Source organism: Amblyomma americanum, chromosome 1 (assembly GCF_052857255.1).
Source record: "Amblyomma americanum isolate KBUSLIRL-KWMA chromosome 1, ASM5285725v1, whole genome shotgun sequence".
Lineage (NCBI taxonomy): Eukaryota > Metazoa > Arthropoda > Arachnida > Ixodida > Ixodidae > Amblyomma > Amblyomma americanum.
The window spans coordinates 157,373,778-157,400,135 of record NC_135497.1 but is presented as its reverse complement, the minus strand read 5'-3'; the positions used below and the strand labels follow the sequence as shown (position 1 = coordinate 157,400,135).

The 26,358-nt window shown below is 46.5% G+C and overlaps 1 protein-coding gene across 1 annotated transcript in view; it reads left to right on the top strand.

Annotated features, from left to right (window-relative positions):
- The window catches only part of LOC144136587 (uncharacterized), a 148,177-nt gene extending 132,059 nt beyond the window's left edge, over window positions 1-16,118 (top strand). The window contains exon 2 of the mRNA XM_077669050.1: window positions 15,462-16,118. Coding sequence (XP_077525176.1) covers window positions 15,462-15,962 — 501 coding nt within the window. The 3' untranslated portion in view covers window positions 15,963-16,118. The remainder of the gene's footprint in view (window positions 1-15,461) is intronic.
- The last annotated feature ends 10,240 nt before the right edge of the window (window positions 16,119-26,358 follow it).

Sequence of the window (26,358 nt, the reverse complement as noted above, 5' to 3'; positions counted from 1 at the left end):
GGCCAAGTTGCGGTGTAGGCTATGCAATTCAGTGCCCATATCGGAAACAGACATGGGCTCGATTGCTGTGGCGTTGGCTGCAGTAAGCAAAAAACAAACTGAAATTGAGTCTATTAAGAAACTAGTTGCCTTTATTTCCTTGTTACAGATGAATATTAACGAGCTCCTTGCCTGAAGGCCAGAACTTGAAAAAAAAGGTAGGATTTTAACATAGTTACATCGCGTAGACGTGCAAAAAGCACGTGTTTAGCCTTCTTGGCTCTAGGTTTTTCTTTGCTGGGTCGTCGACACGTCTGGCGAGGATATTAGTTTGATATTAGTGTTAGTTGATAAAGAGGACGATGTTCAACCCATAGAGCCAGATTGTGTATGTTAGTATGATAGTAGTATTACTGCTCCTCTTTTCTGTTAAAAGTTGATGAAGACCATGTGCAATGGACACCGTGGGAGTGTGTTGCAGTTTAACACGAGACGTGATCGGCTGAGGCGATAGCGTAGTTCTCTCGTGCACAGTGGTCAGCAAACCTGATCTGTTCGCACCACTCTGGGTTCGAATGCTAGTCGCGGCAATATTTATTTTATTTATGATTTTGACAAGGCCACCTTCGAAGGTCAAGCTTCACACAATATCGGAGAGCCGGTTAGGCCTTCTGAAGTAGTGCTTTCGCATTAAAATTGAAGACTGTTGTCCAAGACCCTTAGCAGACACTCAGCTTTCTTTCTGCAAAGTACAACACGCTATTCGAGCAGGCATCTGAACGCGATGCAGCTCATCACAAAATCACCACAAACGTGGCAACACTTCAGACCCTTATTTTTTCTCAGGACTCAATCATTCAGAGTTAGGTCAGAGTTAAATGAAGCGGAAAAATACAGTAGATGTTCAAATATGGAAATCCACGACCTTCCTGTAAATCAGGATGAGAATTTGGTGGCAATTCTTGTCTGACCTAGCTGGCAAGATTAACGTCCCTTCTTTCGTTTCCAACCAAGTCATCGAGGCGCACATATTGCATGTGAGCGAAAAAAAACACAATCTTGATTAGATTTCTAACGGTCACTGTTCGCAATGCTTGGCTGACTGCTCATGCAAGGATTCGTTCGTTGACCCAAAAAGGTAACTTCCTAAAAATATTCTTCCCGCAAAAGTTCTCAAAGGAAATCAGATAACTGTTTTTGGCTGCTAGGACAAAGGCCAAGGAACTAGTTTTTCAAGTTCAGCCGGTTCAGGAACGGTAGAATCTTCCTGAGACAGTGATCCCGCCGTACGTGTCACGAGGCCTTCTGATATGGTCAGCCTGCTATAACTGCGCCTAAGGCTAGTCTTTAAATTTCATGGCTTGCGATACACTCCAATTCCGTGACTTTCCAGCTTTGCGAAAAGCACTTCGAGCAAGAAATAATGGCAGTTTTACGGCCCTGCTCGTGACCATTAAGGGAATTTGAAGGCACTGGTCTAAGTTTGAGTCGTTGGCATCCTGAAAATCATGATTGATGTCCTTGCGTTAACCAAAATAAGCATTGAGCATGAACTGAAGAGCAATTTAAAATGGAAGGTTGTCACCTATACTTTTTGCTCGTGAGACTCGTCTAGGTAGAATTGCTCTTTTCACAAAGGAGACCACGATTTCATCAGGTTTGAGCCCCTCCCCCCCCCCCCCCCCCAATCAGATTTCTGTATTTCATCAGGTTTCATGTATTGAGCCGTTCGCTGTACAGATACACTGTGATTCATTTGTGACTCTGACTCGATGCTTGCTGTTCATTAGCCGGCATGGCAAAATTCATGTAAATTTAAAGAGGAATAAGGTGCAGTTTCTTTTCCATGTGGACTAATATGTTTCGACGAAAAAGGTTAATATTGTTCTATTAAAAAATAAAACACCAATAGTTTTAGTACGTAATCCACCTGCCGATTTCGGTACTCAGGCAGATGTAAATCGCCCTACCCGAATTTAATTTCTCGCGGGTAATTTGGTTTCTTCGTGTCGAACCATGTTAATATTCGTGCTTAACAGAACAATGCGTTTTCCTTTGTCGTCGCTTAAAAAATATCACATAACTTTTTGTTGTTTTTCGCATGAAAATAAAATGGGGACATCGCAATTGATATCGTCCATGAGCCGTAGGTTGACCGGCCGGTTAAAAATTATGAGTGCAATCCCTTTTTAGTGTCCGTCGATGCCGGCAAAGTGTACGATTCTTTTGTCACTGTGCTGTCAACAAATCAGGGTTCTTGCCAAAAGGCTATTAGGGTGCAGCAGCGTAAGACAGGCTGCCGTTGGATAATTAGGGACACTCTTTCATCAGTACCAGGAAGAGATAAAATATGAACGAGTTGGTCAGTATTCATTTGTGCGTCAACAGCGGAAACAGATTCTCTCTCTCTCTCTCTCTCTCTCTCTCTCTCTCTCTCTCTCTCTCTCTCTCTCTCTCTCTCTCTCGATGATGATGATGATGAGAAACATTTTATTTATTATCAGCTGCGGGTTCCCTGAACTGGGAGGCGCCCGGCTTCTATGACCTTAGCTGTTTGCTGCGCCCGGTGAAGCAGCTGTCTTTAGTCCTCTAAGCTTGAGCCGGAGAGAGCGGCCTCCCACAGCTCAGGATTTGGGTTTGGGATTTTCGGGGCTGCCTGCATGGTTTGGCGAACCCATCTAGTGTGATACAATATGGGGCATTCCACGCATAGCGAGCATGTGTTGGAGCACTTTTCAGCTCTACGGTATCTAGACTGCCTTTGACACTGATTTTTTGCCTCGGTGCACTCAGGATGACCTTGGATATATTTTATTTGGTTTCAAGAGTCCTGAGTCTCCGTGCACTGACGGAATATTCGTTGACGTCCTTTTTAGGAACTTGAAGCAATGGTGTTCTGCTACCTATTAGATGCTTTTAGCATACACGAAGACGCATTAGCGGAGACGCATACCGGTTCAGCGGACCCCTCCTGAGCACGCACAGTGGCGTGGGTGGGCCCAGGCGGTGCCACTGCGCGTGCGCAGGAGAGGTCCGCTGAACCGGTATACGTCTGCACTAATACATCTCTGGTGTGATAAAAACGTCAGTTATCAATAATATAAAGTAAATGTAAGCATTAAATGTACCACAGGCGAGGCATATCACGTTCTTAGGACGGCTCATAGATTGTTGTAGATGCACTCGATCGAGCTGAGGAGCTTCCCTCATCAGCCACTTATTTCTAAGGGAGAGACAGCAGACTCGGCTCCCTTCTCTGCTTTTGCTGTGTGGCGATCCGCGTGACCAGCGCTGATCACGTGTCGAAGAAGAGGTGGCGCCAGCACGGGCTGCAGACGCCACCGCCGCCGCTCTGTCGATAAACACGTCGGCACAAATGCAATAAATGTGAACACGGTCGTGCAGTCTATTTATTGATTTATAAAGTTTTGCCAGCCTCAGCTGAGGCTTTAAGTAGGAGTGGGAGATATGGACAACGGAACTAGGTAATGCTCGCGTAAAAAAAAAACACAAAGACAAGATTGTGCTTCCACGAACCGAGATAAACAACCGACGAAAGGCACTAACGATTAGCAAAGCAGCACAGGCTCTGTGCAAAAAAAAAAAGTAAGGCACACGTAGCAGCGTTTAAAGCACTGACGAGCACAATTCAAGGGCTTTTACAAATAACTCAGTAGTTAGGTATTCCTCAATGCTGGCTAGTAGCCGGTTCCATTCCCGAATAGCCTTCGGACAGAATTTTCTGACGTGTCAGTATTGCAGGAATAATCTCTTAATCTTTTATTATGAAGAGATATGGTAGTTCACCACTTTGGCTCTGTGTGCACTTGTTTGCGCATAGCAAGTTCTTCGTGGAACTGCAAGTGCATGCGCTATTGCGATTTTTAGCACATGCTGGCGCCACCTGCTCTTCTACAGCACGTTTCTGGCGCTGGTCACGCAGATTGTTGCAGTTGCTTCATGTGGCCTTGCATTCAGCCGCTTCTCTTTTCGTATTAGGCACCGCTGTAAACGTATCTCACTGCATTCATAAGGACCCTCTAGCTTGTAGCAGTGCCACCCTTTCGCCATCGACGGGTATCGTTTGGTTGAGATGAGGGGACGAGGCAAAACGTTCGAAGAGGTTCGCGACATGATAGTTGCCGAAGAATTTTTGCACAACTGCCACGCGAGACTTGCAATATTCATTCGCGAGCGTGACTGTAAGACAGTCAACGAGATCGCGGTAGCCGTGGATAATTTTCTGGAGGCCCAGCGGCAAACTAACTTGCTCATTTTCAAGGATAAGTTGGAACGAAACAGCCCAAAGGCGAAGGACAGTACTCCAGAATCTCATTCACGGGTGCGATGCTTTCTGTGCGATAAGGCGGGACACAAAGCGTCGGACTGCCGGACGCGGCCGAAACAACCGTACTGCACGATCTGCCGCAAGCAAGGGCACGGAGCACAGTCTTGCAGGCGCAAGAACCCAGGAGACCGCGAGGCGTCAGCCTGTTTTATGCATCCTGCCAGTCCTCTGGTTGAAGTGCGGCCTGAACTCACCATTGTGGATGCCGGTTACCGGCCAGCGGGCTTCAGTGTCGGCATGCCTGTGCAGGAAGGCGAGATGTTTGGGCAGCCGGTTTCTGTTTAGCGGGATACCGGTACCAACAGTATCGTGGTGCGTAGGGACCTGGTTCCTGAAGCAGCTTTTACTGGTGATAGAGCTACTCTGCTCCTGGCGGATAGCAGCAGTTTGGAGGTCCCAGAGGCGGAAGTTCTGTTCTCGTCGCCATATTTTTCGGGCAAGTCCATAGCTCGGTGCTTGAAGACTCCACTGTACGACGTCATCATTGGAAATGTACCAGGCGCCAAGGAGTCATTTTCTATCAACCGGACGGTGCCACCGAGACATCTGACTCTCCCAGATGGGACGGGAGAGACTGAAGGCTCTGCCACGCTGGGGACGGCGAAGGTTCCTATGGCGTGCAGGGACGCGTCCTTCAGCGCGTTGGAGGTGTCGAGACCCACATTCCGAAGGAAACAAGAGGAGGACGCAACATTGAATGTGTGCCGGAACAAAGTCGGTGAGACTTATCAAGGCAAGAACAACACCGCCTATACGTTTCACTTCGAAGACGGAATTCTATTCCGATCATACCAAGTGTGTCCCGGCCAGGTGATCGAGCAAGCAGTGGTACCGAAGTGCTTGCGCAGTCACGTCCTCACGCTAGCGTATGAGAGTGCACCCTCCGGCCATCATCAACATGGCCATCGCGGTGCCATGTTTCCATGCAGCCGAAATGCAACAGACACCTGTGTGCTGTGTGATGTCAGCGCACGTTAAGAAATCCCAGACGGTTTAAGTTAATCCGGAACCCTCAACTATGACAATTTTTTCCCTCTTGCTGCTTTCACACCCTTCTTCATCTCTTCCGACACAGTGCGTTTGACGCGTACGCCAGGAAGTGAGACAGCTACTGCTCATTGCCTTTCCTTAAAGGCAATTTCTCTCTTAGCGGCCTTCGCAAACATTCGCGGCGCAGAAAAAAGTGATGAAAGATCGATGAGGACGACGATATCGAAATCAGAGCGTGAGAGGCTACCAGTCATGCACGCGGCGTGAGTGGCGCTTCTTAAAAGCAATGGAACGTCAGTCAGTCACGTCAGCCACAGTGCTTCTGAAAATTCTAGTGTATGTGTTGCATGCTATTGATGGCTAAGACGATAAAAGAAGCAGTGATGGCCGAGTGGTCTCATGGATGCGAAGGGGTCTGTCTGCACCGCCGGCGGCTCGATTCCCGCTGGGGGCTTAAGTTTTTTCTGCCGAATACCATTCGGAAGGAAATTTTTGGAACATTTCAGATAAGTTTGCCCTCCCGTGAGCCTTCAGCTTCCGCCTCATTGTTCGTCTTCGGGTTCGCCCTCACGTGAAAGGCAGCTAAAAGCTTCGTTATCATCATCAGCATGCCTACGCCCACTGCAGGACAAAGGACTCTCCCATATCTCTCCAATCAACCCTGTCCTGTGCCAGCCGCGGCCACCTCAAACTGCTATTGGTGTATTCGTATCGGAGGTTGTGGTAAGTATTTTACCAGGGTGATAATAATAATAATTGGTTTTGGGGGAAAGTAAATGGCGCAGTATCTGTCTCATATATCGTTGGACACCTGAACCGCGCCGTAAGGGAAGGGACAAGGGAGGGAGTGAAAGAAGAAAGGAAGAAGGAGGTGCCCTAGTGGAGGGCTCCGGAATAATTTCGACTACCTGGGGATCTTTAACATGCACTGACATCGCACAGCACACGCGCGCCTTAGCGTTTTTCCTCCATAAAAACGCAGCAGCCGCGGTCTGGTACCGCGGCCAAATCCGGTTCTGGTGCATTGTCAGCCGTAATCACCGGAATGAGGCCGCACCAGCCTGGTTATGCAATTCCATCCACATAAGGACTTTTTTTTTCCCCGTGGAGAATTGTGCGGCACCAGGATTCGAACTGCGGTTCTATTGAACGCAATGCGGATGCTCTACCTGTACCTGTTTCGTGCTTAGTATCATATCCAAAGAAACTGTGCTTCTCGGTCTGAAAAAATCCGGTGTTATTCCGCGTGGTAAAAAACGTGGTAAGAAAAAATCCTGAGGAAGATTACGATACTCTCTACTGCGGAATTTGAGCGCCGCTATGTAGGTGTCTCAGGCTCTGTAGGCTCAATTTCTTGCTTTGCTAGGGCGTCAGCATGTCTGGCGACGATATTAGATCGATAGTTGTATTAGTTGACGAAGACGACGGTGTGCAAGGCTCAGCGCGAGAGTGCGTTGCAGTTTAACACGAGGCGTGATCGGCTGCGGTGATACCCTGTGCTCTCGTACAGTGGCCAGCGAAGCTGCTTTGTTCCCTGCGGCGCCGGTTTGAATCCAGTCACGGCTGTGTTTATTTATTTATTTATTTATTTATTTATTTATTTATTTATTTATTTATTTATTTATTTATTTATTTATTTATTTATTTATTTATTTATTTATTTGTTTGTTTGTTTGTTTGTTTGTTTATTGTTCGGCTCGGTTACACCGACGGCGGCGACGCGGCTCAACCCGCGAACGGGCGCTTAACAGCAGCGCTCTAAAACCAAAGTTTAAAGCAATAGCGGTATCTGGCCACTGCTGTCTATTGTTCTTATATTGGAATGTGCACAATCATCTCTAAGTTTATTCAAGACCGTGAACCTCTCTACAACAATCAGTACGGTTTAATGGCTGGCATGGGCACTTTACAAACAATAAACGCCGTTCGGAGTTTCATAAACAGTATATCAATACAAAACCAGGTAGCGTATGCATTATATTTAGACGTCATAAAAGCGTTCGACTGAGTGAGTTATGACGCTTTAGGGTATAAGCGGTGTAACTAAGAATTTCGTGCTTCTTTGCAGTCACTTTTATGCAACTGCCTACGTAACAGCGCCCAACGTATACCAGAAATTAAAACTGGTGTTACGCAGGGTTCACTTTTAGCACCTGTGTAATTTAACTTGTATGCCAACAATCTTGGAAGCTGTGTATCTTATTGTCGCGTTTTTCAACACGCTGATGACTCGCTGTTAGTGTCGCTTCATCAGGAATGTAGTCTTGCACTTCTTAGCTTTTTGCAAGTCTTTTTCTGCAGTTAATGAATTGATTTTAAAATAAATTCATTGAAATTAATATCAGAAACACAATTAGTGTGACTTCACAGCCTTGATAACGCATTGCGCTTACCACCCCGTCGTTCCTTCATTCATCTACTTGTAATAATATCAGCTGTTCGCCTGTTGGCTATGTTCCGATGCTAAGGTATCTAGGTGTATATACTTTAAAGTTGGCATACTTTAGAACAGCCGCCTTGCTTTTGTTTGTGAAGAACTCCGTAAAATTGGATCTTTAACGTTTCCTATCAAAGCAATGTGTTCAACGACAATACGCAGATACTCTATGCACTGGCATTCGCTGTTTACGTTATGGTATTAGCCGTTTTCGTTTCAGAGCATTGGTTTTTATCGGCTCGTTCCTCTATTTTGCGCCGTCGTCGTCTTCGGCGTAGGGTCCGGCTCCGGCGTCGGCAGCGCCACCTGCCACGGTTGGCATGTGGCAAATAGGAGAGAGAGAGAGAAAAACTCTCTCCACATATGACATACTTTAGAACAACCACTTTGCTTTTGCTTGGGAAAAACTCCATAAAATTCCATTTCTGATGTATAAAGTGTTTTATTTTCGTCTCAACATATATTGGAGAGGAGGGATAGATAAATGGGAGAAGGAATAGTATTAGTGGGTGGGAGGCAACGGTCGATAACGTGGAGAGGTAGAAAGCACTCTCTCCACTTTTGGAGGAGAGGAAGTTAGAGAGAGATGGGAAGCGACGGGTTGCCTAGCGGCTTGAGTGTCCGCCTCGGCTGCACGAGGTGGTTGGTTCGAACCCTACCGCCGGACAAGGATGGAAACAAGCATCCCTCGGCCCGGCTCAATTTTTTTGCTGTCACAGCGCAGCTAACGCTCGAACAATCGCGTTACACACTCCTAACCGCAATCTGATTTTTTGTGATGTTTTTTTCGGCGCAGCATAGTTGATAGCACTGCAAAGCTTATTTTAGCCTCCTTTATTGCTACTGTTGCACTCAAATGAGTGTGATCCAAAGACTTTAGTATTTCGTATGTGCCTGGACGAGCTCTAAATCCACGTGAATAGTTCGGTGCGCCTCGGGAGTCCACTAACAGCGGTGAACGCACTGCATCCTCCTGTGTGCTACTAACGCTAATAAATTGCTGAATGGGATGTTCTTATTCCATTTTCGTAAAGAAATCAAAGAACTATTGTTTTAAGTTGCACACTCCATTGCAAAACTTCATGCCTTGTGCCCGTTTAACTGTGTGTTCAGTTGTTCTTTTTATTTTAGTGCAGTTACGAAGGAGTATGTCTCTCGATGCTCTCAACAGCCGTACGCTGCCCTTCAAGCCCCTGTTAGCTTTGGCAGGCCCGTAAAGTTTACTTTGTACGATAGATAAAGATGTAATTTCGAATACAAAAGATGGCGTCTGATCACCCTTTGTTCAAAAAAAATTATACATGAATGACTTTGCCGATGTTTGCGTGTTGTTCCGAGACATGCAGTGGTGCTAAAAAGTCTGAAGAACTCTTTGGATAGGCTGAAAGGTAGCGATGCGACAAGAAAGACGGCAGTAGTCACACGCAGAGCTATAGAAATGGCAGCATAGATCATCCCAGAACAAACTTTATGCGGATGGGGCATCGAGTTCAAATAAAAAATAAGATGTGGGTATGGCCGACATATCTAATACTGCAAAAGACACGTTAAAAATTCAACAAAAATATGCTAGCTTGGTGGGCAGTGAAGAGCGTAAGGGTAAGCAAAAGAAGGCAGAGAACCCTGGAGATGGGATAGATAAGATTGAGGCGCATTCAATTGACGGGGCACATTGAAGTGACGACAGCAAAAATATTTCTCGCGACATTGCCACTCTTGTAAATGCTATTATAAGTCATCTTCGACCATGTGATAATAGCGGCAAAGCTGTGCCAATGAAATCGTGCCGCGTAATGAGGCTCACAAGCTTGTAGAATTTTCTTAGTACACTGATAGCTGTGTCTAGGACAGGCTGCACTTTTTTTTTTCATACGACTAGCTAACCACCTCCGCATGGAAGACGCGGCAGGTTGTGAATTACAATAAAAAAAGTCCTGCTAACAGTTCAAGATTCTTGACCATTAATTTTAATTGTGAACCGACTGTGGAATATTGTAAGGTACTCTTATGAAAATATAGAATGTAGTGGTGGTCAATTCTTCTGTTGCATGGCAAAATCTTTTTTTTTTAAGTTTGTCCATCACTCCCATCGAGTGATTAAGACTCCTATAGAAAACCAATTGGCCACTCTTTTGATAACAGCAAAAGCATTAACAGCAAAAAAATACAAGCCTGCAGAAGGGAGATATGCGGATATATTGACTCTTTTAGTGGAATCTTACAATATACGAAAAAAATGCGATCATAAAGAACTTCCCGTTGAAAAATATGTTTGTCCAGAATTTCCGCAAAAAACCTGACGTTTTCCCGTATATTCCTTTTTCTGGAAACAAATCACCTCTCCCGTAACTATATGCCAAGTATACCACTGTAACCGAAGAATACATTTGCGTCAACAAAGCTCAACAAAGCCTCTCTAGCTACCGTAAGCTATACAGCGAACGGGATCGGATGAAGGATGACGACGACGCTTTCAGAGTTCAATGTTATCCACATTCCAACTTGAAATCGACTGCTCCACGATAGACTTCATTGTTGTGAGTATGCTCGCCCACGAGATCGCCAAGGATAAGCACCTATTACCTGCCATGGTAGCACTCATGCATTATGGCTGACACCGCTAGCAACAATAGAGTTTATTTCCTTGCCAGTGTAAGTATGGTATGTGTGGCTTACCTTCCCAAAGTGGCGTATGGACTACAAGAGACGCTTTATTGAAGGGCTCCTGATCAATTTTCGTCCACCTAGGGTTATTTAGCCTGCACTGGCATCGCACAGCCCAAGGAAGTTTTTGCATTGCGCCTCCACCGAAATGCGCCCGCCGCGGCCGGGATCCTATTCAGAGTCCTTGGGCTGAGCAGCCGTACACCATAGCCACTAAGCCACCGCAGTGCGTTCCTGACCATGTAAACATATTCACATCTGCATTTAAATTGTGACCACCGGCTATGCGTTTTTTTTTGTTTTTTTACACAAGTTATTGTCTATCTCACATGGGACTCGTTATTTTAATTTACTTTTGTATTTAATTTGATAGTCTTTCATAGCTATGATTTCAGATTTTCATATTAGTTCACAAGTGAATACGCGTCCTAGTTGTAACCAAGTTTGACATGTACACATCTCTGCTATGTATTTATGCTAATATGCGTTTTTATATGTATGTTTCAATAGCTTGAATCGTATGCCCTGCATTGAAGTGCATGGGGTCGTAGACATCGTACGTCAAGCTGAAAATAGCAGCTTTTAGCCCAGCCAGCCCACCAGAATATTTCTGGAGAAATAAGGGAGCTGAACTGAATCTGCAGTGAACCGCGGCCTGTCATGAGTTTGACGTCTTAGTGAGCTGCAGTTTCTAATTAGTTGGTTAATTGTGTTAGACGTAAAAGAAACAGTTTGAACACCCGCAATGGCCACATGCATTTTTGTACCCAGGATGGCAAAAATAAATATGGAAAATTGGTAGCGTAAGTGCAATAAATTAGGACGCTACCATTATGAGCAAGAAGCAGGCGCTACGAACCGGTCAAAGGAGACGGCCGACGAAGCCTTGAGAACCTTTTCAGTGATGTTCCGAAGATTACCTCAAGTAGACCCACGAATCCACATTTCAGGCCCTTTTTTTAACTGCAGCAGCTTGAAAACTACGTCAATTTAGAAAAAGTGGGAAAATTTTCTTTTCGCCATATTTTATCTCCCAAGTTTCTTGAAAAAGAAAAAAAATTATTCGAGAATGGAACGTCACTTACCTCCACTTCATCCCTGATGGCTTTGCTTCTGGGTGTACCGGCTCAGCTCATTAAGACGAGCGCGTTGCACAGGACAACCGACGGGGGTGCTCACGATCACAAAGGTGGGCTTATGCGGTCGCGTAGTCCATGCGAAAAATTGGCAGCTTCTATACCAGTATTCTTCATTACCCCATACTGTACCAAAGCAGCGCCGAACGAGTAAGTTTGAACTATGTCAGGCAATTTCTGTGGCTCCAGGATCATCTACTTGCTGTAATTACCTCCAACCACCCTGCCTTCACCGAAATCACAACCGCAGATGCCTGCAAAGTGCTACTGTTCAAGTATGCTGAGGAAGCAGCCCCCAGAGGCAGAGAGTCTCTGCCATTTGTGTTTACTGGCATATGAATTTTTTCTGTATTTATCTCTTGAATTTCAGCAATTAGTGGCTTTTTTTCCCACTGACACCACGACACCAAGCATTTATAAGTTGTTTTTACTTTGTGTTACCCTCGGCTTGCTAGAATTTGTTCAGTTATTTATTCTGCTCTTTATGGTTGTTTCTTGTCTAGTTAAACGCGAGGTCATTCACCCAGCTTTTAAAGCAGAGCAAACAAACCTCGGAAATATCTGCCAAAGTTGAGCATGCCACAGCAACTGCTACGCGTACTCTATAGCAGATCCTCCAGCCAACCCCCCAACGGGCGTCAGGTCACTATCCTGAGCGAACAAAAAGGCATCTCTACCTTTCCTCTCCTGCGAGAACAGGACCTCTTCGAGATGCATTAAAGATTTCGCGTAGCCGCGATGTAACAGGCTGCCCTCAATGTTCAGCAATTAATGCGGTTCACCGAACAGGGTCGATAATGACTAGCTTACGTAATGCGATGAGAACGAATGGGAGCGCAAGCTCACATTGATGTCAAACGAGGAAAGAATTGTCCGGCAGCGTTGCTCTCATTTCATGCTATTATCAACCGCCAAAGACTTTCAGAAGCCGGCGTGTGCGAAATTGTAAATTTTTTGACGCTGAAGTGCCAAGGTAACCCGTGCCAAGTGTCCTTTCGTTCACCGGGAAACTCTTGGTCTAGGAGAGCATCCGAGTGAACCCGACAATGCACTCTTTCACGTACACCAAGGGCGATGTTACGTCATAAGGGGGCATTTCCTTTTAATGTTTTTCGTTCGTAATGAGGTGACAAGCCGCGAGAATTAATGACCGATATTAGTAAGGTGGCCAGTCTAGTTAACTGAGCATATTACATACACGGATTTACAACAGATGTAAAGCCCACTTTGCACAATAAACTGTGATAAATCTTTCAGTCTTTTCAATCTGTACAGTTTTATTTTGTATCACTGGAGAAGTTGTCGCGACAAAGCCTCCGTGTGTCTCTTTTCAAAGCAAGCAATATGTTTACTTTGCTTTTTTTCCCAAAATTAATGAAATAACTGGCCTACATCATATCACAGGCAAAATATATTGGTTCTTTGCGGCGCGAGTGTTGTTTGCAATGATACTTGTCACGAATATGCACAGTACAGAACTCATTACAAAATTCGTGAATACGAACTTTTAGTGGCCGCATGAACACATTCCCGTCCACTTTTTTGAAGCATTTAGAAAAGAGACAGACTCCAAATATTACGAAGGAAGGCGCCTGTCTAGATTTTATTTCTGTGCAGCGCATAGGAACTGCTGTGTCTCTGCGTCGGGCTTCTGCTTCAGGGAGTCAATATGGCAAGCCTTTCAGCCTTGTTTCTTTTTAGTAACCACGCAGTGAAGGTTTGGCAGTCCATCGCTGCGCTGCTCGTATTCAAACTGGGGAAGATGTCACTCACCATCCTCCAGAGCCAGGTACACCAGGGAGGTGGGGTTTTTCGGCCCCAGCCAGGCGGCGAGGTCTCCTCACCGCAAGGTGGCCTCCATCAGCAGGCGCAGCTGCGCACTGCCTTTCCCCCTCGCCCCGGATGCGCGCTCATGACGGTGGCCAAGTGGATCTCTACACCCAAGTCGTCCTTGAACAGCATGACATGTTCTGGCCAGCACAGCCTATAAATGCGCTCTGTCTCGCCGTGTAGGGCAGACGTAGCTCACTCCCCGAGTCCGGACTTAACACCATGAACGCCTTCGTGAGTACTGCCTCTGTGCGAACTTGACGGGGCGATGTAGTAGCCGGTTTCACTATATGGCGGCCGCTCGCTTTCGGTACGGTCAGTGCGTGCACAGCGGGTGGGGTCATTTCGCCGTAGTGGTGCTTGTTTGTTGCAGTGTTTGCATATGTTTGTCTTAAGCAATAAGCACACGGTGACCATTTGGCTCATTTGCAGAAATATTGCGTCAGATAAGGTTTCAGGGATTACAAGTAATATGTGGTACGTCGTTTCGGAAAGCGGATTTGTGCCCGACAGCGTACAAATACGCTTGGCCGAACGTTGATACTTCACTCGGTGCATTTAGTGCATCTCGGCCATTTCAGGGTGCAGAAAAAATTATGAAGACACTTGCCGCGAACGCTAGCAACAACTTTCTCCTTAGAGCATGTGCAATGTTTTCACATGCACGCACGAAACGCACATGACGTGTTCAGCGCAGGTTTTTCCTTCGTTTTTTCAACGCTGCTGACCTAAACGCAGATGTACCACGTAAGTGAGGGTCCTCTTCTCCCCGGCTTGCGTTGCCGGCATTGTCTTCTGGGTGATGAACGAACACAGCGCCCTCATTTCTCACTCGCTGAAGATCACAGCTGATTTGCCAGAGCTTGTACGTCAGCTTACTTTTGTTACCGTGATGGTTCATAGCAAGCGTCGCATTTATCGTTTGACTGCAAACGTTTAACCCGATGCTGTTCAGAGCTTTTCTTGCCTAACAGGCTTCAAGCAGCATCCGAGGAATGCCAGTGGGTGCGCACGAACGAAACTAAAGTATACATTGCGACTTTTCGCTGTGGTGTATGAGTCAGATGTATTGGAATATTTGTGCAGCTCCGTTTTGAAGCGTAATGCATGGAAATTTGCAACCTTTCTCTATTTCTGCAGCTCGCATGTCATGATCTGTCGTCTCCCTCCGTCTCTCTCCCGCCCCCCTCCACCCCAACCCCCCTTACTCAGCACGCACACTCTCTCAAAAAGAGGTTCTGTTCAAAAGGTGTGAACCCTGGAAACTTGCACTAAATTTGGCGGCTGTTCGTTCGAAGGCGTTTCGCCAAGCTTGACGTATTTCGAAGTTTGATTCTAAAATAAGTCAGAATATGTTTACTACAATACTCCTTGTCTTCTTTTCCGCACTTGATTTACCTTCTTTCTGAGGTTCTTGTCGCTTTTGCGAAAATTGTAAACGGTTTCATTTTGAGAATCAGCGCATTCTTTCAGAGCCCGTTTCTTCAGCAGGATGCCAGAAAGGGAGCTGATTGCGGCTTATGATTCTAGTAGTTAGCTATTTTACCTCTAGGAGCTCGTAGTACGCTTTGTGGAAACAGAGGTGGCTCGCCCGTGACTGAAACGAGGATACTAATTACGTCGCATAGCGTTCTACAATTAGCTAATGGTGAGAAACATTAAGTACCTCTGGCGAGGTAACTATCTGGTCAGTAGGCTGCCGAAGAAAGCGTTAACTGGCATCCAAAAGCCAAGTACACTTGAGCATTCGGCATTCTACCGTTCATATAGATTTCCTCACTACGTCAATGTAACCGAACAGGTGTTTTCCGGGAAAATGTGAGCAAATGAGGAACCTTAATGGCCAGTCGAGCTCACATTGCGAGGTGGGTGGGCGTTCGCTTCAACAAACCTTCGATTTAGTCGCTCGCGGGTAGCCCTGGTCTCTGAGACAGCGCTTATACTCCCAAGAGCTCAGCAGTCCAAGTACAACAGGAGCAAAAAAGGGAGAGAAGACAGGACTGGGTGTAGCTGCCATAGCGATAGCAAAAGCCATGCGACACAAATCGCATAAACATGGATTTCGCGGCCCACGCAGGTTGTCATCTTCTCCGCTCTCGTGGCTTGCGCATCGGCCGGCTTCCTCGGTGGCCTGGGTGGCCTTGGCGGTGCCGGCCTGGGTGGCCTCGGTCTCGGTGGTGGCTCCGGTCTCGGTGGTGGCTCCGGTCTCGGTGGTGGTGCTGGCCTCGGCGGCCTTGGCCTGGGGGGCGGCTTCGCCCACCTGGGCAGCGCTCTTGGCTCCGCGTCCGCTCACCCTGTGGCCACCCTGGGCGTTGTCAAGCAGCCCATCATCAACTACGGTGTGGTGGCCAAGCCGGTCGTCAGCTACGTGGCTCAGCCTGTCGCTAGCATCTCGCACGCCGTCAAGCCCTTCATCAGCTACCACGGTGGACACGGCGCTGGTCTCGGAGGCCTGGGCGGTGGTCTTGGCGGTGCTGGACTTGGCGGTCTCAGCCTCGGTGGTCTCGGCGGTCTTGGTGGTCTTGGCGGTCTCGGAGGTCTCGGCGGACTCGGCCTCAAGGGCCTGAAGGCTTGGTAGACGGAAAAGCCCAGTGCTGGGCAAAATGTTGCAGACCTCTTAGTACAAATAAGACAGTCTCAGTACCATTAGCCTCAATATCAAAAACGTTGAGACAAAAATTTTGGCGGCTCCAGAGCATGGTTTGTTCAAGGAGCCGTACCTTCATTTGTAATATACGGCGACATGAATAAAGCACACATTTGGTAAATACTATTCGCCTACGTGTTGTCAGTAGGACGTTGAAAAAACTACTCCATGAGAGAGCACGAACGTTGTGACAAACAGACTGTGCCAGAAGTAACGATCACCGTACAACTATATTTCGTGGCGTTTCGTATTAAATTTCAGCAGACGAAACATACACGTTATTATTAACTACTTTCTGGGGCAACTCAGAGTTCAGCAAGGAGGCCGAAACATTATAAATGCCTGCAGCACCGATAAGAGCCCCACCCGTTATCCGAGCTGCCGACATTCCACTTTTATTGTTTCACCACCACCAGCACCGATAACACATTAACAAAGTAGAAGTCGTTCGACTCAGAAGAGAAAGAAGCGGAAACTTGCTCATCGAGTACATCCTGAATTATGAGGTTGAGTAAACGAATTTAGAAAAGAACTGGAGGGGACACTTAAGCACCTCTTTAACGGTATGACGCGATAACGTTAATGGGTTAATGCCCATATATGGAGAACTGGTAACTCTTGACTTTCCATTCATAGATCACTGGGAGTCCTCATACCACTCCTGGCGCAGTGGTGCAGCGGTTAAGCGCTGAACCAGCGATGACAGGTGCTGGCACCGGTGGGGCTTGTGAGACCCGAGTTGGTCTTCTCAAGTAACCTGTCACGGCCAATCAATAATTTAATTGTCACCTGCCACTGTGGTCACTTTGCTCACAATCCGGTGGGCAGGTTGTGATGACGCCGTATGGTCATGTGACCGATGTGGCCGACCAATACGTTGCTTTTCCGGTGTGGGAAGGGTTCTCCTCTCTCCTCCTCTTTCTCAATGCATCGTATACCATCTGCGTGCGTACCATACCATCTGCGTGCGTACTGCATACAACCATAGTGTTCAAAGGCGAGTGTCAGGGAAGAGCTCTGCAGCGAACGAGGTGTGATTGGCTGCTCGTTGTCTGAGCAGAACATTCTCCGCTATCGTCCTGTGCCGGCCTCCAGAGAAAAAGTGCAGTGGAGACCCTGCTAGAGGGCATCAAGCGAACACTAGTTTAGTCTTTATTTATTTTTGGTTGCATCTCGGCCGCGGAGGTCGAATTTCGATGGAGGCGAGATTCTAGGGGTCCATGTACTGTGCGATGTCAGTGCACGTTAAAGAACCCAAAGGTGGTCGAAATTTTCGGTGCCCTCCACTACGGTGTCCCTCATAGCCTGAGTCGGTTTGGGAAGTTACACATCCATAAGCCATAAACCATTTTTGGTTACCCACGCCACGATGCGCTCGGACCTCCTTGATAGCTTCTTTCTCCCAATCCTTGATGATTCTCCTCAGAAGTAACTAATAGTTGCTGTGGCCGAACTTCTTGGTTGGTATTTTCAATGTTCCTTTTATCTCGTTCTCACCGTCTCCAACCTCTGCGTACCAGTGTTAACGTAGCGCTTATTGTGAGTGTGCATGCGTGCAATTGGACCGTTTAAAATTAATAGACCGTAGCCACCCTGCGGATCGGGCGGCGACTTCCATCTGTCGAGATGCTTGGAACTGTGGCTGCGCTGAAAGTAAATCGAGGAGTTTTCTTCAGTTCAAGCAGGCAGATGAGCGTGGATACCAGCATGAGTAGCCCATAGAGAGCACAAAATTTTCATGGTGCAGGAAGGTTTTCACGAAGCGTACGCGTAACGTTACTTCGCGCAAGAAAACTGCGACGCGGGAATGAGCGTGCGCGGAGTGCCGAGCAGCGCTTCACGCATGAGGGAGCCTTTGGGCTCAAAATTCCGCAGCGTACGCGCCACAGCTTTGGCGCATGAGCTCTACTCAACCTTCGTTTTAGCAGACTGCGTTGCAATGTCGCAAGAGCTGCTGAGTTCCTTGGTTTGCTTGCCGTCCACGCCCTAGGGGCACCTCATTTTTCTTCTTCCTTGCCTTGACCCTCAGGCTTCTATCTGCGTCTCTTCAGAAGCCCCCTAGTTCCCGACCCGGAATATGAGGGTGAGTGATAAACCACGCAAGTGGCTCACAGCAGCAGGTGCGAAGCCCTGACTCCGGCGTTTATATATGCCAAGTGTTTCAGGGAAGCCGGCTACTAATTTTTAAAATTTAAATAGGGTTTTTGAGGTAAAGAGAACTTTTTTGCGGCATAACGTAATACCAATTTTTACGGACGTCTAAAAACAGGCGAATCATGTTAACTAGTAAAGTTATTAACTAAATTATAATAGTCAACTTTTTAACTACTACAGTAAAACGTCTTTTTGGGCTAGTTGGTGCATTTTGAACCTAGGAAAAGGTGCAGCGCAAAAGTATGCAACCACACAAGAAGAAAGGACAAGACACAAGCGCTGACTGACAACTGAATTTTATTGAAGGAAGGCACGCCTTAAATAAGGTGGGCAACAGAGGTGAAAAGGAGGAGAGCGAACAATCTAGAAAGATAGCAGCAAGCCCAAGCAAGCATCAAGACATGAGAAAATCAAACGTTGGCTGCTTCTAAAAAGTCTACCTCTCCTGAAAAAATTAATAATGAGGGAGTGCTTATGCAAGTGTCGCCATATCTCTTAATATAGTACTATATAGCGCTTTCCTAGCTTGATTTTTGGAAACCTCATATGTGTCAGTCATAGCGATGACGAAGATCACGATAGTGTCATTGCAGAAATTCCCGTAGTTTGAAGATTGCGTAATAGTTTTAGGCAGCCGCACCTCAAGGGCTTCTCAACAGTTTATTCTGAACATGCTTAACAATTTCAGGACAGGGCAGCAGAGTGTGGCCGCATGCTTCTTGGAACTAGTTGGCTGCGTTTATTCGTGTGAGCCTACTTTAGGCAGTTGGAACTTCATGACTGCGTCAGTCCGCAAAAATCGCAGACTGTAGTGCAACTTAAAAAATAGGAAAGTTTCGTTTTAATATAAATGACTGAAACCCTGCATGACATTAACCGATGCACACGTGGGATACTTGTCAATGCTACAGCGCTGTTACTTCAAGCTTCTCTGCAATCTTTCCTTATCTCCCGCGCTTTCTGTTTCCCCTGTACAGGATAACCAATTAGAATCCTTGTCTGGTGAACCTCCCCGCCTTATCTTTTGCTTCTTTCCCTCTTTTAATATGGACCAGGAGCTCGCAACCATGTAGAATGCTAACACGTGAACAGATTTATGGCGACAGCTGTACAGAGCATACTGGATAAAGTTAAAGCATCGTCGGCGTCGTCAGCGCCCCCCCTCCCCCCCTTTTCTCTCCCCCTGGCCGTAAGTTTTTTTCATCTTTATTTTGGTTTGTATAAAAACCGAGGGAGAGCAGGCAAAAGGTGTATCAACACCTGACGAAGGCTTACCCACTGTGTAAAGAAACTGTTTACAAAAATAAATGCAAAATGCATCGCATGAAGATATAAATTGTGCAATACAATATACAAGATACACTGTATGAAATATGCATGAAAGCATACACTGGAAAACAGGCTATGTATAATACATATCTCTGAGAATTCAAATGTATAGGATATAACAACATATCACTCTAAAAAGAAAGAATGAAATTCACAGAGGGGATGCTTATATGAATATAAGGCATCAAAGGGACAAACGTCTGAAAAAAAAAAAGTCTTGAGAAAGTGCGGGTGAAGAGCTACTTTTAGGTTTCTAGAAGTAAGCTGACCATGCATTTTTGAAATTCATGATCGTTACAGTTTTCGAGGGCTAAATCTAAGTTTTGTGGGTAGGTGTGTAACAAGCTAGGTATGAAGTATGTCAGTTTCTGAAAGCCGTAGTTGGTTCGAACATTCGGGACGTTGTATTTCATGTAACGTAGACTATAACTGGAGTGAGCTAAAAAGGTATCTTCAAAATTTTGTCTGTTTGCTTTAATGAGCATGCGTACATGATTTGCGAGCCTTTTCTTGTCTGTTCAATGGAAAGAAGGCTCCATTTCAGGAAATACTCTTTTGTGCTCTCTTTCATGGGTATGTTCGCTATAGCGCGTATAGCTCTTTTTTACAGTAAAAATATTTTTGTTTTGCTCGTTTGTATTGTGGTTCCCGATACCAGTAATTCATAATGAATGTGTGGGTAAACAAGTGAATAGTAAAGCTGTATATTGAATTTCACTGGTAGCAGCGTTCTAAACTTCCTGCCTGTGGCAAGCGCAGCGAGCCGTGACAGTGCCCTGCGCGTGAGCGACGGATACCTACCCTATGCACTCCTACCTATACACTCCTATGAAATCGACTTCATACTGTGCGCTCAACCTGGCATAGTTCAGGGAGTCGACGTCCTCGGAAAAGTGCGCTGTAGCGACCACAGAATGGTAATCTCTCGAATTAGCTTCGACTTGAAGAGGGAACGGAAGAAGCTAGTGAAAAGGAAGTCCATTAACGGGTTAGCGGTAAGAGGAAAAATACAGGAATTCAGGGTATCGCTGCAGAACAGATATTTGGGTTTTACTGAGGGAGACGATCTTTATGTTCATAAAATGAACTATAATCTGACAGCTATCATTACGGAGTGCGCAATAGAAGTAGGCAGTAGGACGGTTCAACAGTATACCTGCAAGCCATCTCAGGAGACGAAAGATCTGATTAAGAAACGCCAAAGCATGAGGGCGTCTAACCCTACCGACAGAACAGAACTGGCAGAGCTGTCGAAGTTAATAAATAAGCGCAAGGTAGCCGACATAAGGAAGTTTAATATGGAGACAATCGAGCATGCTCTCAAGAACGGAGGTAGCCTGAAAGCGGGGAGAGGCAACTAGACATAGGTAAAAACCAGATGTATGGGTTAAGAGACATGCAGGGCAATGTCATTAGCAATATGAGTAAGGTAGTTAAAGTAGCCGAAGAGTTCTACACTAATCTATACAGTAGCCAATGTAATCGTGGCGTTAAAAAGAGAGACAGTAGCGCACCGCAATGCGTCAACCCGCCACTAACGAGACAGCAAGTAAAAAAAAGCCTTAGCAAAAATGCAAAGGGAAAAAGCAGCTGGTGAGGATCAGGTAACAGCAGATCTATTGAAGGATGGAGGGGAAATTGTGCTAGAAAAACTAGCCACCCTGAATACGAAATGCCTTATGACCTCGACCGTACCAGAAACTTGGAAGAACGCAGACATTATCTTAATTCATAAGAAAGGAGACGCCAAGGACTTGAAAAATTACAGACCGATTAGCTTACTGTCTGTTGCCTACAAGGTATTTACTAAGGTAATAGCTAATCGAGTCAGGGCAACCTTATCGACTTTAATAAATGAAATGATCAGGCAGGCTTTCGTAAAAGATTTTCCACAATAAATCTTATTCACGCTATCAATCAGGTGATAGAGAAACGCGCTGAATATAACCAACCCCCATATATAGCCTTCACTGATTACGAGAAAGCGTTCGACTCAGCGGAAACATCAGCAGTCATAGAGGCATTGCGGAATCAGTGTGTAGAAGAGCCTTATATCAAAATACTGGAAGATATATATAAACTGCACAGCTAGCATAGTCCTCCATAAGGTCAGCAATATAATTCTAATAAGCAAGGGCGTCAGGCAAGGAGGCACGATCTCGCCAATGCTATTTATTCACTCCCTGTTTACAGGAGGTATTCCGAGGCCTGAATTGGGAACAGCTGGAGATCAGAGTTAATGAAGAATACCTAAGTAATCTGCGACTCGCTGATGGCATTGCCTTGCTGAGTCACTCAGGAGATGAATTACAAAGCATGATCAATAATTTGGACAGGCAGAGCAGAACAGTGGGTCCAAAAATTAACATGCCGAAAACCAAAGTAATGTTCAACAGTCAAGCAAGAGAACAGCAGTTCACTATTGGAAGCGAGGTTCTGTAAGTGGTAAAGGAATACGTCTACTTAGGGCAGGTAGTGAAAGCTGATCCGGATTATGAGTGGGAGATAACTAGAAGGATAAGAATGGGGTGAAGCGCATATGGCAAATTCTCGCAGATCATGAGTGGCAGTTTACCAATTTCCCTCAAGAGAAAAGTGTACAACAGCTGTATCTTACCGGTACTCACCTACGGGGCAGAAACGTGGAGGCTAACGAAAAGAGTTCAGCTTAAGTTAAGGACAACGCAGCGAGCGATGGAAAGGAAAATGATAGGTGTAACGTTAAGAGACGGGAAGCGGGCAGAGTTGGTGAGGGAACAAACGCGGGTTAATGGCATCCTAGTCGAAATCAAGAGAAAGAGATGGGCTTGGGCAGGGAATGTAATGCGAAGGCAAGATAACTACTGGTCCTTAAGGGTAACGGAGGGGATTCCAAGAGAAGGCAAGCGTAGCAGGGGGCGGCAGAAGGTTAGGTGGGCGGATGAAATTAAGGGTGGGTGCAGCTGGCAAAGGACAGGGTTAATTGGAGACACATGGGAGAGGTCTTTGCCCTGCAGTGGGTGCAGTCAGGCTGATGATGATGTTGACACACCTACCCGCGAACTCTGTGACTAATTAAAGCAGCCAAAGAGAGAGCTAGAACGAGAAACCCTTTAATAAAAAGCAGAGAATTTAGCCGGCGTTTAAAAATCGCTGGCATGCTACTCTGCGTGGGGAAGGAAATTTTGGAGATGAAGACGGAAGGAGGGCGGAGCGGAAAAGGTAAAATTAAAAAAAAAAGGAGAACATTGCGGCATTAAATGCGTACTAAGGTGCATCGGAGAGAAAAGAAGTAACATATGAAATGATGAAATGCATAGTCCGACAAATGGGCTAACAAAGTTCACGAGTGACGAATGCATGACGGTAACATGCAAGGTGAAATTGGAGCCTGTCAAGATGTCCAATGTCATTTAAATATGCAAACAAAAAAATTCGCAGTGGCTTAGCTCGGCTATGCCAAGGATATACGTAGCGATAGGTACGTTTCCCTAGCTGAGCTTGTGGTCACTGTATGTTTAACAATGAGAGGCATATAGGCTCCATCTCGGCGGCTATGCGCCGTCTATTACGCTCGGCAGTCTGGCATCTCCGTTTGGCAAGCCGTTCCTAGCTCTGTTCGGGCGTCTCCGCTGCTGTCTTCACCTTCGTACGCTCATATTTTCTTTGCTGAGTAGCCAACCTCCAGGCGACAACCTCACGATCGGAAGAGTTAATGTTCTCTTGTATACACCGCCGTTTAACCGCGGTTGGGCTCTCCTTCTCTGCATCCATGTGAAACGTTCTTATAGAGCCGCCCATTACATATCCGCCTCTTATACGCAATGCTGCGCATGCGACGACGCGCGGTTCGGGTGATAGAGCGGCGTGTGGTAAAGCGGCGACGAAGCGCGCGGCGCGCTCTGTTCCGACGGTAGAGCGGGCGCGTGGCCGCGGCGACGGCGAAGCGCACGCCGCACCTGCTGCTCCTCTCCGGTTGCCATGGTAACGGCACATGAGCACAACTTTCCTCTCCCAGCCACCGCGAAATGCTCGACTGGTGGCCCAGTGTAGCTCTCGCTACAAAAGTTCATTGCATGTCTCAGTTGCCTAAGGCAGACAACAGAGACATGCAATGAACTCTTTGTTTGCAGCCAGCTACTCCAAGATTATCTGAAAGACACGTTCACTAGACCTTATCCGTAGTGCTAATGCAAGAGCAGGCGCATAAATGCGACATCACGCACCCCTGCCCAGAGTTTTTAAACACCCCGACTGGCCTCAGCATTTAGCACCAGCCTAGCTGTCGCTGAGGTTCACATTTGTAATCCAGTTAACAATGTGAGCTTCATTTTAGCAATATTAGTTTCGATCTTGGAACACCAAGTTATTTCTTAAATCGCCGAAAAGATAATTTGCTTCGAACGATTCCATACTCCTCACGCATGCACGCATGCTGTATCAAGTCGGTGCATTTAGTATGACATCAATGCCAATTAGGCATATACTATCGTCACGGCTTCCTTCAAACCAGATGCGTCGATTATTCGACCACCCTAAGTCCAACATAGAAAGTTAGTGCGTAAATACAAGTTATTCCCCCTGATATCAGTGGAAGCGGACAGGGCAGTCGGTTGGCTTGACGTCTTTAAATGCTCGCACTAACGTCCTGAGCGCAAGACACGTATCCGTCACTTGCAACCTGAGCGTGATGTTTCGCTTTTATTCTGGCTTAGAGGTCACTTGCTTCTCCCAATAAACTTTCGGGAAATAGCTAGAGGTCACAAAACCGGAGTTCAGCAGTACAGGGTTTCACACAGACCACTGCCTGTAAAATTTGCTCGTGCAGATCAAGGTTGGGATTCCCCTCAAAATCATTTTTCTCTCACTCCTCCGTCAGAAAGAAAGTGGAACCTTACAAGGGAGAAATTTTACTCTCTCTTCTCGATGTTCTTCGAAACTCTGACCCACCTTTGTCACGCACACACGCCGTTCTTCCTCACCTCGTAGCCTTGTTTGTCTTCTTTTTTTTGCTTTATCGTTCACTGATACGCAGAGTGGACGCGAGACGGGGCATGAGGGCCACGGCGGCCATTTTCGCTCGAGGCGCGCCCACACTATTCGTCAGCGCAACAGAGGAACCTCTGTCGGCTGATAAATTTCTTTACTCGCCAACAGCGACTTATCGCTCCCGTCGTGCGCATCTGCAGGAACGAATAGGGGAGTTCCGGGTCGCTGAGTCCAGGCCGTCGATGACATCATTTTGATTGTGTGCTTGAAGAGCGCCCGAAGCTCGCCCCTCAAGTGTGCTCGTTGGCTTCCGCTTCCTCCTGCAGCTATCGCTCGATGGAGCGAGCGTCAACGGCTTCAATTTCTTGTCACGCCGTACTACAAAAAGAGCTCGCCAGACTGCCCGAGACGCTTTAAGTGTCCACCTGCACCTCACAGAACACCGTCTCTCGCGCTCACTAAACCCTACGTGGATATTGGTCTTGGAAGGCAGATTCGATTGCACTATTTGGCGTCGGCAGTTGCTCAGAGAGTATGCTTTGCACCATGCAAAATCTGAATGGCGTGAGGCCAAATTCGCTTTCAGTTATGGTATACAAAACGATATTCGCTAATTCAGCTAAGCATTCCGGTTATTCAGGGAAAAAAGGTAGAATTTGACACTGAAAGCATTTTTCGCAGTTTTAAAAAGGCCTCCTGACCGCTCAGTATTTCTTCCTTTGGGGAGAAGCTCTAAGTATACCTTTTTTAGGGTATAATTCACGGGCGCAAATAAGTTGGTATTAATATAATACGAAGGCGTAATTTTTGTGACCCGTGTTGCTGCAGGAAGCCAAGTCGAGCGAAAGCCGACTCTCCCGTTAGGAACGTGAATGATGTTAAAACCCAGATAACATCACGTCCGTGTGAACGACAGGCGGCGATAGTGTGGTGCTAAACAGCACGGAGGAGTGTACCCTGCTGGAGGTGCGAGAAGCAGCAAGCGCCGCCACGCGGGCGGGACACAGAATGTCACGCGGCACCTGCGCCACGAAGTGCTGTGTACAGATGGATGTCGCTGTGAAAGCACCACAGTCGCGCGTTATTCGAATCACGTATGAAATCACCAAATTTTGTTGATCCACTGCGCCAATAGTGATCGCCTCTTTGGAAATGATAAAAACAGATAGGGTGGTTACTAATGGCCAGCTAAAAAACCAGTAAAGGAAACCAGGCGCATATCAGTAATAGTTAAAACGTTATCATTTAGAATTTCAAACATAGTTCACCAACTTACCAGTTAACATGGGTCATCCTTTTCCTGACATCCGCCAACACTGATATTATCAGCCTCAAAAGCCATCTCTGCCTAAAAAAGCCCATTTCTAAAAATTAGAGACGGGCTTCCCTGAAACACCTGGTATGTGTTTGCAATGCCTGCGATACTGTGCAAGAAGGTCGTTGGAATGAGGGACAACCCGAGTGACATTAAAAGTTCTCTTTTGTTTAGCAGTAGGTATCAGAATGTAAATTCGCAGCTCCAGTTGCATCGTTAAAGTTTTCAAGCTCGCATGCTTCTTTACATCTTACGAGATAGGCCGTGAGTTATCGCACATTTGCGGTGACATTAACTGATAAACGAGCTTGCATCACGATAATGGAAGGAGTTTTGTTCTCTGAGCGAAATAAGAGAGGTTGCAAGAAAGTTACTTTATTTCCAGAGGCGAACATCGGCCAGCCTTGAGGAAGAGCCACGATAAGGTCGCCGACGAGAACTCGTTTAGGCAGTGAGCGCATCAGCAGTGAAAACACGGACACGATGAGAATAAAATGAAGGCGGTGTTCGTTTGGGATGGCGGTGTGATAGCCTAGAAGCCGGGTGGCATAAGTTACGCCG